General features: G+C 57.9%; 1 protein-coding gene across 1 annotated transcript in view; it reads right to left on the reverse strand.

Annotated features, from left to right (window-relative positions):
* The window catches only part of GRID2IP (Grid2 interacting protein), a 41,883-nt gene extending 32,213 nt beyond the window's left edge, over nt 1-9,670 (reverse strand). The window contains exons 1-2 of the mRNA XM_075104610.1: nt 9,107-9,670; nt 6,282-6,436 (exon numbers count right to left, since the gene is read on the reverse strand). Coding sequence (XP_074960711.1) covers nt 6,282-6,436; nt 9,107-9,670 — 719 coding nt within the window. The remainder of the gene's footprint in view (nt 1-6,281; nt 6,437-9,106) is intronic.
* Nucleotides 9,671-12,817: the final 3,147 nt, after the last annotated feature.

Genomic DNA, 12,817 nt, shown 5'->3' on the forward strand with positions numbered 1-12,817 from the left:
AATGAAGGTGTTTTTGCCCTGGGGAGCGCAGACACGGTGGGATGCAATGGCCATGCACTGGGGCTGGGAGCCCCTCACAGCCCTTCCCCAGCCACCCCACTCATCCCTGGGACAGCCTAAAACCCCCAGCCCCACACAGCAGCTTTTGGGGAGGGTAACCCTCTCACGACACATCCCTGCACTGGCTCCAGCAACGATTGATGCATTATTTGCTGGTAAGAGCCTCCCCGGAGCAGCACCACAGCCCGTGCCCGGCTGGGGGTCACCTTCCCTATCGGCAGCCGAGTCCCAGGGCTCCAGGATGCTCCTGCCTCTCCCAAAACCGGTGTCAGCTGCCAGGGACATGGGCACCTTCAAAAAAAACCCCAGAAAGGCTTTCTCTGCAGCTTCCATCCTGCCCAGCATCGCCCAGCGTGTATCGGGGATGGTGGCCAGGTCGGTGGGTGCAAACGGCTGCTTGACACAGCCCAGCCTCACAGACGGGCTCCCAGACCCCACCGTGGCACCTGTGGGACCCTGCCAGCCCCTGCGCCAGGGAGACGCGGGGCCGCCAGCAGCTCCCGCGCACCCCGTGCCCCACGGCAGCACCCCACACCACCCCGGGGCGCAGGGAGTGTTGCACCCAACGCTTTTCGGAGCTGCAGAGAGCAATCACCTCGGCCGAGGCGCTGCCCCCAGCCTGCCTTCTGCTGGGAACACCCGGCCAAATGCTGCTTTCCGTGTTTTCTTTAAGATACTGGAAAACACTCGGACCAAGTAACCGCTTTGCAAAATAGAAGTTACAAATCAGGGTGGTGTGCAAGCGGGCCAGGCTAATATAATCTGCATTACAGCCGTAGTTCGATTTGTCAAAAGAAATTAATCTCCTAACAGGAGATTTTACACTGAGGCATTTCGGTCATGACCTATTAGAACTCAGCCAGCAGAAAAGGAACTCTGCTCCCAATTGTTTTCACCGCTGGCACATTTCTTTCCTGCTGCCCTACTTCCCATTTTGGGGCAGTTGACCATATGTCCAGCCATCAGATTAGGGATTTTTTTCTTTTCTAAAACGGAAGCAAACGAGAGCTGCTTTCCCTCCATCATCGTCCTGCCATCCACGCAGTTTCACGGCGGGTCTGCCCGGGTGCGGGCAGGACAACCGTGTCCGCTTGTGGTTTGAAGTGCTGCGTCAGGCAGCAGCCAGAGCGACGGGGGTTCAGGGGGGTGACCCAAGCTGCCAGCGGCATCGGCACCCGGGAGAGCCAGAAAGCTCCCCCCAGCCTCGGAGGAGCGGGTATGCGGAGGGAGGGACAAGCGGGGAAGCAGCGCCATCCATAATATATAAATCCTGATGGCTAAAATGAAATTACTTATGCAGAGACAGTCACAGATGGCTGGAGTATTTTAATACGGGAACACGCCAAGCAATTTTATTGCCATGAAAAACAAGCTGAGACAAATATATTGTGTTTGGAGCATTATTAAAATGAACTCGGTAGAATTTCTCCTGTAATAAGGGAACCCCCGACAGGCAGCGATTTTATCTTTGTCAGGGATCAAAAGTGACTGCAAGCAAAGCCACGCTCGCCGCGGGCCAGCAGCTTCGGCTGCACGCTTTGGTTTTCCCCCAGGAGCAGAAGCAAAATGACCGTAACCAAAGCAGCAAAGCAACAAACTACCCCCAACTATTCTCCCTGCAGCAGAGTGAAGTACAACATGACTTAAAGGAGTTCCATGACAACATACAGCAGTCGGAACAGCCGGAGAGCCGTCGTCTAATGAATTAATACGTCTGGGAGTGCTCCGGAGCACACACGAATCCTGCTATTTAAATCCAGGTTAACGGGACGACGTCTGTGTAAGCATCAACGCCGGTGTTTTATGCACCAGCTTTTGTAACACTGCAGGTCAGTGGGGAGGAGGGGATCCGCGCTTCCATCGCTCCCCAATTCTACTGCAAACAGATGTTTCAAAGCTGGTGCAGTGCTGGCACGGGCACCGCCGGTGCTGCCGCCGGCACAGGGGGAAGGCACGGTGCAAAGGGAGACGGCAACCGCGGCACGGTGGTGTGCAAGCGCTAAACCCCTGTGCAACGCAGGTGGGGACCCCACCTGCGCCGCTCGGCTCCGGGGGCGACTTTGGCCCCCAGAGCCAGGGGTGAAGCCGGCGGCCGCTGCGATGGCTTTGCAGAGCGCTTGGGTGCAGAGCCGGCGCCGTTGCTCTGCTGGAATCGCAGCTCTGCCCTGGTTTGAAAACAGCTCAGAAATAAGAGCAGTGCCAAGAGGCGCACGCCCCTGGGACCCAGAACTGCCCAAAATAACCCGCTCCCCTCCCCACACCATTGCGAGACGCGCACAGCCCCTGCACACACGCTTGGCACGGCCACGGGGAGCGGAGGAGATAAACGCTGTGGTTCACCCAGGACTAGACCCAGGCTTTGGCATTTGCAGGTGATGGAATAACACAAAATAAGAGATTTCCCTCTCCCCCCGCAGAGCTGCGGTGCCCGCAGAGTCCCTGAGAGGAGCAGCTCTGATGCAGTACGGATGCTAAGAGTTAATTAACTTTTAGCACATCTCATTTTTGCAGTGCTGGGGGTTGCTAGATTCGATAATTAAGCTGCGTTAAACCCATTTCCCTCCCAGCCCCCTCGGCTCCCAAGAAACGTCCGCTCTTACTCACCCGAGACAGCTCATCTTTCCCCCTCTCTGCCGTATTTCACCATTCTTGAGCAGAACTACAACCGTGCACTTTACTACACACACCAGCCATATGGGCAGGGGATGGGAGCGGGGAGGAACCGGCGCAGCACGTGCATTATCCCTGCTATCCACAACCAAACAGATGAAGAAAATGTCAGCAAATTAAAATCTGCAGGAGCTTAATTCTGGGCAAATGGGACGAAATCCATTTGAGCTAAAAAGAAAAAAAAAAACCACTAACACTGGAAAAAGCCCAGCCTGAGGACCAACAGGAGGAGGAGAGGTGTCTGCAGCCCCGGGTGGATCCGTGTGCTGAGACGGGGGATCTTGGGTTACGCTGCACCACAGCACCTTGCAGAGAGCACGTTAAACCCCGGGGGGAGACCGGGGAGGGGACAGGCAGGGGAGGGAGGACAGCCGGCAGCAGCAATGGCCCGAAAATAAATACAGCTGGTGCAGAGAGAGGATCCAATCAGGCCAGCATGAGGGTCACTGGCAGACAGGGACGTACCGGTGCCTGGCTCTGCGTGGCAGGGGCCACACAGTCACCCACGGCGGGCCAACACCACGCACCCCGCGGCAGGGCTCAGCCTGCTTGCTGGGGCCCAGGGCTGCCGGTGAGGCAAGTGTTGGGGACCCTTGCCAGCATCACCCCCAGCATCATCCCTCCCCAGTTCCGATGGGCACCACCGTCACCAGAGGGAAGGGGCTCGTCCCAGCCCCTCCGCGGGCTCCTCTCGGCAGCTCTGCTCCAGGCTGTTCAGGGTGGGAGGCACAGGCCAGCTCGTGGTGTGCGGGTGTGCGGGGCTGCCACCCGCATCTCGGGTGGAAACAGCCCCCAGGGACAGGGGAGCCAGGCACAGCCTCGCAGGGACCCCCGGGCTGGCTGATGGGTACCTGCATGGTCCAGAGCCCGTCCTCCCAGAGCTCCCTGTGCCCGCAGGGATGGTCCCGCGGGATGAGCCCCAGGATGCTCGCTGGGTCAGCACAGGCAGGCTCCGCTCGCCCGAATTGCACCAGGGCACACCACTGCCTGGGGGCGGCTGCCCTGCGCCCCAGGGGTGGTGAGACAGCCACACCAGCACCCACCCCTGGAGCCGGGACCCCTCCTTGCACAAATTCCCCGTACAGCTCTTCCCCAGTCGCGGGGTGCCAGTTGGGGTGCAGACCCCAGACCCCTCCTCAGCCAGCAGCAGACTGAACCAGCTCAAGCCACATGGAAATCACCCACATGAATTCACAGCACCCCTTAAATCCAGAGCACCTGCGAGCCGCTCTCCACCTTTCAGTGACTTATTAAAAGCATTAGAATCTCTTGCTCGGCAGCAAACCCACAGGATGGGAGACGCTGGGATAAGCAGCTCATCTCATGCGTGGCAGCACACACGGAGCTGCCCCCCCCCCCCCAGCACCCCCACAGCCGGGAAACCGGGTCTCCAAAGCACCTTTTTCTCTTTTTTATTTTCTTGACTTCATTTCATTAAGATTAGACGGTAAATCTTTTCCCTAAGCTAAATATTTCATTTCCATTAAACCGAGATTAGCTGCCTGATTTACGGCGCCTCTTGCCCCAGCCCCGGCGTTAACCTTTCACACGGGGGCACGGGGCGGCCATGGGATCTGACTACATTATCGGGGGGCTGTAATGGGGTGCTGCCCCACGGCATCGCAGGGCTGGGTGTGGGGCGAGCTTTGCACCACGTAGGAGGGACGGCGGCACCAGGTCTGGCCACGCTGTTCTCCGCCAGGACTGGGGCTGCTGGGATGGGGACACCCCAGGGGGAACCTGCTGTGCCCCCCGCAGAGGCGGTTTGGGCCTGGAGGAATATTTAGACACTTAGTCAAATACTGTCTTTGGGAGTGGGAAAAATCTTATATCACTCCCCTGGGATGAAGACAAAAGGGCTGCCTGGGTGTTCGAGGCATTTCCATGGATCTTTTTGGGGGAAAGAGGTTTTTTCTGAATTGTGGTGGTGGGTTTTTTTGATTGGGGCTGGTTTGGGGTGACGGCTCAGGCAGGGCTCGGTGCCAGCCATCCCTGCCCCCAGCCCCAGCCGTTTGCAGGTTGGGTCCCCCCAGGACAGCCTGGATGTGGGCACCTGGACAAGGCGGCTGCCAGGGAAGTGACAGTCCCCTCCACACCCTGGCTCTGCAGGGGTCTATGCCCATCCCCGCTCAGGTGAGGGGGGTCTGGAGGGGCCCCGAGTGGCCCACGCACAGCTGCGGCAGCACAGGGGGATGGCAAGGGCCGCCGACCCGCTCTCCCCGTCCTCCCCACCGCCAACCGCAGCAGGCGCGGCGGAGACCCCAGCACGGGGACGTTGTTATGGTAACCGTAATATCTTGCAATTCCACTGATTAAAGCAGGAATTGGAAAGCTGGGCCCAGAGTGGGGCCAGATGGAGACCTGATTCCCTAATGGCCATCGTCTCAGCCTGGCCGTAATCCCCACCACGTGGCCACGTGCCGGCACCGGCACCATCCCGCGGGTGCAAGAAGAGCAGCCGACTGGATGCACCGGCTGCACACCCGTGGCATGGCTGCTCTGCTGGGGGCTCAGGAGGTGCTGGGGACCCTGCGGCCAAGCGGAGCATTGCCAGAGCACGCCGGGATGAGTGACCACAGCCCCGGCCACCCCAGGGTGCTGTGGGCAGTGCTGGCCTGGAGACAGCCCGCCACCCCAGCGGAGACCCCCCTGCCAGTCACCCGTGCTGCCGGAGCTGCCGGCAGCCCTGGCCGACCCCTCGCCCACCGCCAGCTCTCGCCTTGCAGAGCTCGGTTTATTTTCTGGCCAGGCTCTTCTGCAGCTAATCCCAGCCATTCTGCAGATAATCCCATCTCCCTTCAAAACGATGGCCAGAAACAGGAGCCATGTCCTGTGCTGCAGGCGGAGGCAGTGGCTCCGAGGCACCGGTGACCACCGCTCCTTGCAGGGACGGGCACGGCCAGCGGTTGGTGCGGTGGTGGCCGGCGGGTAGGGGCAGGTCCCCCTGTCCCACCCCGGGCAGGACAGCCACGCAGGCTGGTGGGCACAGGGGTGCCGGGCTGAGACCCCACCAAGCTCTGGGGGTGTTTAGGCTGGAGAAGAGGAGGCTGAGGGGAGACCTTCTCACTCTCTGCAGCTGCCTGAGAGGGGCTGGAGTGAGGGGGGGTCGGTCTCTGCTCCCAAGTCACCAGTGACAGGACGAGAGGAAACGGCCTCAAGCTGTGTCCGGGGACGTTTAGGTTGGATGTTAGGAAAAATTTCTTCCCTGCCAGAGGGGTCAGGCCCTGGCACAGGCTGCCCAGAGAGGTGGGGGAGTCACCATCCCTCGGGGTATTTAAGACGTGCAGACGTGGCACTTGGGGCCATGGTTTAGGACACCTGGTAGCGTTGGGCTGGCAGTTGGACTTGATGATCCTAGAGGTCTTTTCCAACCTTAATGATTCTATGATTCTGTAAGCTCAGCTCAGCTGCCCCTTGGAAAGGAGGTTGGCATCTTCCCCGCAGGAACCTCCCGGCCCGTGCCTGCGCCGCTCAGCCCTGCACGCTCGTCCCTGGTGGGCAGACGGATGCCCGTGGTTTAACGACCCGCATGGATTGCCGGCACCCTGTACCTGATGCTGTCAATGAGATGCTGGTGGGACTCCTGGGTGAGGACCATGCAGAGGGCATAGGCCAAGTACTCCACCTTCCGCTCTGCCGCGTACTGCTTCAGGACGGTGAACACCTTCTCCTTGACCTCTGGCTGGTCACCGAGGATGTCATCCACCTGCAGCACGGGAAAGAAGAGGAAAGGAGAAACTTCAGACAGCAGCCCATCACACAGCACTCGTGGGGCCTCACACACATCCCAGGTATCACTGTTCTCCCTGTTATAAGCATTGCATCGGAACAGCGGCGTGACCCCAAACCCCACAGCTCTGCTTGGGCTGGGACCTGGCCGATCAGTCTGGAGTCTGCCTGGCAGAGGACACCACGATGGGCTTTTGGAGGTGTTTAAGCCTCTAATTACACCCTGATCCTGCCCGGCAGCACTGTCGTGCCATCACCTCTGCGAGGCTGCAGGGAAGTGGGGACAAGGAGCGTGAACACCAGCACCAGCCCCGGGAGCAGCATCAGCAGCTCCCAGCCACTGTCCTGCCCTCTCCACCTGTGACAGCCATGACAGGCAGAGCAATCAGCTAATTACCATCAAGCCAATTACCTGCATAGGACCCTCTTTATTAGGCTCTTCCCAGGCCAGGATGTTCTCCCTTGCCCTGGGAATGTGCTGGGTGGTAGGTGCTGCTGCCTTGCCTGCAGCCTGGCTGGGTGCAGCCAGTACATGTGGGATGCAGAAAACTCCTCGTGACCACCCTGCAGTCCCTCCACACACTGAGTTTTCCTGCGAGGCAACGGGTTTGTGCTGACAGCAGGTTTAACCGCTTCCCTCCAGCTCTGCGAATGCGGGGGAAGCGGCGGGGAGGGGACCCCCTCACCCTTCCCTAACGTGTGTGTGTGCACCCCTGCGGCAGCGCTGCGAGGGAGCCGGCAGGCATCGCCCGGCAAAGCCCCCCACGCTGCTGGGAGAGGACCTTGCCCAGGGAAGGGGCAGAGGCGTTTCCTCCAGGCGCTTGTCCCACTTGGCAGTTCCCCGGGGAGGGCCGTTGCCAGCGCTGCGACCCCCAGCACAACCCTCCAGGTGCCGCTGGGTTTGCGCAGCCGCCACGCGAGCGCTGCGGGGGCTCCCGGCAGCAGCAGCGCTTCAAGGTTACCGAATCTGGGGCAGCCAAGGCAGCTGCGTCCCCCGGGTGGACTCGCATGCTTTTCAGTCCCAAGGTCCAGCAGAGAAATGACGAAGACCATGGTGTTCCTGGTGGGCTGAATCCCAGGATGCTGCTGTTAAATTTTTGCCTGGGCTGAGACTGAAGGGCTTGGGGGGGGGTGGGAATGGGGGCATGCAGCCACCCTCGTGTCAGTGCAGTCACCAGTGTGTCTCTGAGTGTGTAGGGGACAGGAGGAGGTGTTGACCTGGAACAGAGACCCTGAGCACCTCCAGTGCTTTCAGTGATGGCCCTGGGCTGCTCGGCTCACACAGCCCGGCTCCATCCGTGGCCCCGCTGCCACCGGTCTGTCTGCCAGGAGAGCGCAATTCAAACTGGGGCTCTGCCAAACGAATGAGAGTGGGAAAAGCCTCCCGACGTCAGGCTTGTGAGTGGCCCATGGGCAGTGCAGGCACAAAATGCAAGGCACCGGCACCCTCCGACCTTCCAGCCTTGCGGTGGGTGGGCAGGAGTACCGGGTGCTCACGGCACCGGCACCAGCAGCACCTACCAGAGCTGAGCTCCAGGGTAAGCGAGGGGGTGAAGCACCCCACTGGGTTTTATTATTTTCTGCATCATGTCAAAAAAAAATGAAGCCACTTAAAACATCTGCGCCATTAACTCCCTCTGGAGAGGCGTTTGCCAGCCGAGCTGCGCTCCAGCGCCTGGGAGCCAGCAACACCCGTGCTCCGCAAACCCGCTTCTGCCCAGGCTGGCCGGGGCTGTCGTGGGCGGCTTTTCTGGGCAGGGAGGTGGCAGAGGTGCTGCTGCAGGCGCTCATGCATCGCAACCAGCTTGCTCACTTGGGAAGTGCTCTCCTGTGATCACGGAGACGTTTACATGGTTTAATGTGACTTCACGAGATGGAGGCAACGCGGAACAACGTCTCATCCTCTTGTTAATCTCCGGTAATCAGCAGGTATCTATTTCACATGCGATGCTCTGCCTTATGAATCCAAACCTCAGTGCGTAGTTGTGAATCTTTAATGTAGAAGCTGACTGAGGCAATTTGGCTGATACTCGTGAATCTCTTTATGAATGTCTTGTTGCTTTATTAGCTCAGGATCAAAAAAACCCACGAGCCTGGTTATTTTCATAACAGTATTTTAAAAGGCTACTTTGAAATGGAAATTAGAAAGATTAAAAAACAACCATGATCAAATTTATAATTAGCACAAAGTGATATGTTTGGTAAACTATCCACTAGGAAGCTTTCAGGAATACAATGAAGATGTAATCGCATTGGGTTTTTTATTTTTTTTTCCCCTTTGCAAGAAAGTAAGAGCTAAAATGTCTGCAGGATGACACGCTCAAACTTTGAAGGGATGTCCAGACAGGCAGGAGAGAGGGAGCTGCTCCCACAGGTTTCCACATGCTCTTGTAGTGCAAAGGAATAAGTACTTGGGGTCATTCCCCAGAGGATCTCCAAGCTCTTTGCAGCATCCATCTAGTCTCCCAGGGGTTATTGAAATACCGGTAATTATCACACCCCTCTCTTGGGTGCCGATGCCCCGAATCTACACCCACAGCCCTGTGACCAAGCCAGGAGCATCCCCCCATCCGACAGTCCTGCAAAGGCTCAACACGGGAACCTCCAAACTGCTTGGTGCAAGCGGTGCCCCGCACCCCAGCCTTACCTTTCTGCTGAACTCCTGCGCTTTCTGCTTCCTCTCCTGGCGCACGGCGTCGGCGCTGGGGAGGGGGTCCCGTGTGCCAGCCCCACGCTGCGGCCGCAGCAGCCCCAGCCGCAGGGACCGCCCATGGCAGGACCCCACCAAGGCGACCGCCGCCTCCTGCAGCATCACCGGCATCCCGTTGACTTCCAGCACGTAATCCCCCGGCTCGATCCCGCAGGCAGCAGCAGGCGAGTCCGGGCTGACGCTGGCCACTTGCGGGGGGCTGCTGCTCGCCAGCTCGAAGCCAAAGCATCCCCGAGGACCCGGGGGGATGTCGGTGTGCTGCAGGCGGGAGACCACCCCGATGCTGGGGGGCACGTTGCTGCAGCGCCTGGCCAGCCCGAGCAGCGCCTCGCAGCCCAGGGAGGAGACGGGCTGCCCCTCGATCTCCAGCACCTCGTCACCCGGCCGCAGCCCCGCCGCCGCCGCGCTGCTGCCCTCCTGCACCCAGAGGATGTAGCACGGACCAGTCCCGCTTATCTTGAACCCAAAGGCCTCGGGCCAGCCCTGGTTGGTTGCTGGCATGGCTGCAACTGGAAGAGAAGGGGGGAAAAAAAGGAGTTGTGGTGCGTTTTCCATCCATAACATTGGCTCCTGTAGATGCCACGTGGATCCCATCGGGTGTGGGGGCTCTAGTCTGTGCTGCGTCCCACCACTGTGGGAAGAAATGCCCCAAGAGGGATAGTTTTCCTCTATATTTTCCTAAAAATGGCTTTTATTCTTCTATCGTCAGGCCGCTGGCAGTGCCGCTGCCATTAGTAGTGAGAAAGCTGAGTTGGCTGGAAAGGTCGGGGCTACACCTGGCACCGGGACTGTGGCCTTGCACAGCCCTTGTCTTGCCTGTCGGTGCCACCCACCTACCACCCCTCTCCCAGGGAAGTGTGTTTAGGCACCTGCTGGTATCTATTAGTCTAGCAAAATGATTATTTCATTTCCCTGGCACATCACATTAATGAACAGACCATCCAACAATTTAAGACAGTTTTATTTTAACTAAGGCTTCCCAATACTCAATATTTTAGCAGTTTGCAACTGCAAAATTACTGCAAATTCATTAGAATTTGCCAGATCCTCTCAGCTCTCCTGGGAGTATTTCTTTGTGCCTTCCCTGCCCCATGTATAGCATTAACCTCATCACAGCATCCTGAAACACAAAGATGAGGATTTTCGAAAAGGACTTGTTTGTGGTTCATTTGCAGGGTTAAGACCGGCTCCACGGATGCTCAAGGAGAAATCAGGCACATCAGCCCTAAACATCTGCAGGAGTCGTCTTTGCCCAAGGTAAATCAGACCACTTGGATGCCCTTCCAACGCTGCTGATGTGCAAGAGCCTGCAGTGTCCGCTGACACTCGCTAAAATAATTCGCGTGTAGATTTTCTCTTCACTTGATCTAAGCTGCCTGTGAAGACACTTTTTACTCCCATGTTTATTCCATCTGTGCTACTTAACGCACATTAAGCATTTACAAAAATGAAACGCAGACTATTTTACCTGGGCAAATTATCTTACAGAGACTACAAGGACTCAGAATCGCTCAAGGAGATGTCCTCACAAAAGTCAAACACAGGCACAGAGCGCAGCCACAGCCTAAAGCCAGCTCTTGGTGCGTCACCCCAGGCGGGTGCTCCCCCCCTGCCTGGGCAGCCCAGAGGGTCCCACTTCGCTCCAGTCTGTGCTCCTGCCAGCATAGCAAAGGTCTGAATGACCAAAAGGCACTTCTCCTTCTCCTTTGAGACCTGGGAAATCTTGGTCAAAATTCAGTAGCACTGAAAACATTGTTTAGTACCCTGTTATAGGCCAGGGAGATGGAAGGAACTCTTCTCATGTCCATTTTTAGCCCAGCTAATATGGACCAGCTTGCTCTGAGAGCAGAATCGGGGAGATGGGCAGGGGAAACAGCATTGCCGCAGAAATCTGTATTGATAACCTGAGCCTGCTCTACTGCTGCAAACAGCTACTCAAGGCTCTATTACAGAGGGCACTAGAAGTGCCACCTTCATGAGGAAATATTAAAAAGGACCAAGCAATATGCTGTCACGAACATTATAAGCGTAATAATCTTGTCCTTTGTGCAGCAATGCTGATGAAAATACTACATAAAAATCAGGGATTGTTATTATCGTTGTTATTTAAAGAGGAAACAAAGCTGCTGCCCATGTTAATGGGTACAGATGTCAAGGACCGGAGGGGAAAATTTAAGGGTGAAGCACAGGGACAAGTCTGGCAACAGCAGGATGAAATCCATTGGCAAGCGAACACCAGGGTGTCCCTGGGGCTGTGGAGCACAAGCTTCGAAGGCTCCAGCAAGAGCCCAGTATGCACCGGGATGGCCCCGGCGCTGCCGCACTGGGCTGAGCTCCATGGCAAGGCCCGGCAGAGCAGCGGCCGTCGCCTTGCTGCGGGGAGCTGCGTCACCCCCTTGCGCCTCTACGCCCTACGGCTCAAGCACTTACAGAAGTCTGCAGCCATCCAAGCGAGCCTGGCAGGCTCTGACCGGCGGCACGTTTGTCCTGCTACAGGGTCGAAGCTTTCTCAGTTCTTCTCCATCACCCCTGGAAGTGCGTCCCACCTACACACCGGGATCCTGGCGGCATCTCCCCTGCTCCCACGTCCTCGCTGCAGCCCCCGGGGTGCTGGGGGCCCAGCTCTTGCATGTAATGCCGGTCCAGGGGTGGCCGAAACGGCTGCTGTGCCGCGGCTCTGGGACAGAGCCAAGGGAGCCCCTCGGGCAGGGGATGGCTGCCCCTTCCCCGGCTTCTTACTTGAGCTCTGTGCCCTTCCAACCTCTCTGAGCTGGCGCCAGGCACACAAAAAGGCTTTTCTTGCCCTTTCCTTTCCTAATTAACTTTATTTCCATTGCAAAGAGAAGCACCAACAGACTAATTGCCGTGCTGGTCCTGGCTGAGTCTGGCGCTGACCTGAGCCCACAGATCTGGGGGGAATTAGGAGCTGGAAGGAGGTAAAACAGATTAGTGCCCGTGGAGGGAAATCCCTTACCCACAGGGCAAATCCAAAGCAACAGCGCTGTGCAAAGCAGCAGAGATGCAGCAGGCCGTCGCCGCTCCCAAACGGCAGCTGGGCATGCTGAGACCTCGCTGGCCCCGCCGCCTGTGATTTGGGTGGGAAAGCAGAGGTTTTGGGAGTACATGTCTGCCAAACAATACATGGTTTGCTGCAGGCATTTAGGGGTCTGGACCGACTTCCGCGGGGCTCGCTAGGAGAGCTCTCCCCAGCCAGGTTGCTCCACACAGAGGAGCGGGGGTCCTCACAGCGGGGAGCGGCTGAGAGAGTTTTGCAGCAGAGACCCCCACGCTGGCACCCGTTCTCCCATTAAGCTGCTATTTCTGCTTTTCTCCTCTGCTTCCTCAGCACTTAGTGATCCCAGGGCTTAGCACACTAAGAGGTTTTAGGGTATTACATGTCCTGCTGCGGCACCAGCGGGAGGGGCTGTCTGCACCCCACGATGGACCACACAGCAATCCCATCTTCCCTTGGCACCGGCACGGGCTGAGCTGTCAGCAGCGTGGGGCTGGGTGGGAAACAGCCTCCCCAGGAAACCTGGGAGACTTGACATGGGACCGGGTAAAGCCTTACACAGGAGAGCTGCAGGGAGCTGCTCTGCCCAACCTGAAGGCCAGCACGATGCGGTGGAGGGTCTTCCTCTCACTCGT

The sequence above is a fragment of the Phalacrocorax aristotelis genome, chromosome 10 (assembly GCF_949628215.1).
Source record: "Phalacrocorax aristotelis chromosome 10, bGulAri2.1, whole genome shotgun sequence".
Lineage (NCBI taxonomy): Eukaryota > Metazoa > Chordata > Aves > Suliformes > Phalacrocoracidae > Phalacrocorax > Phalacrocorax aristotelis.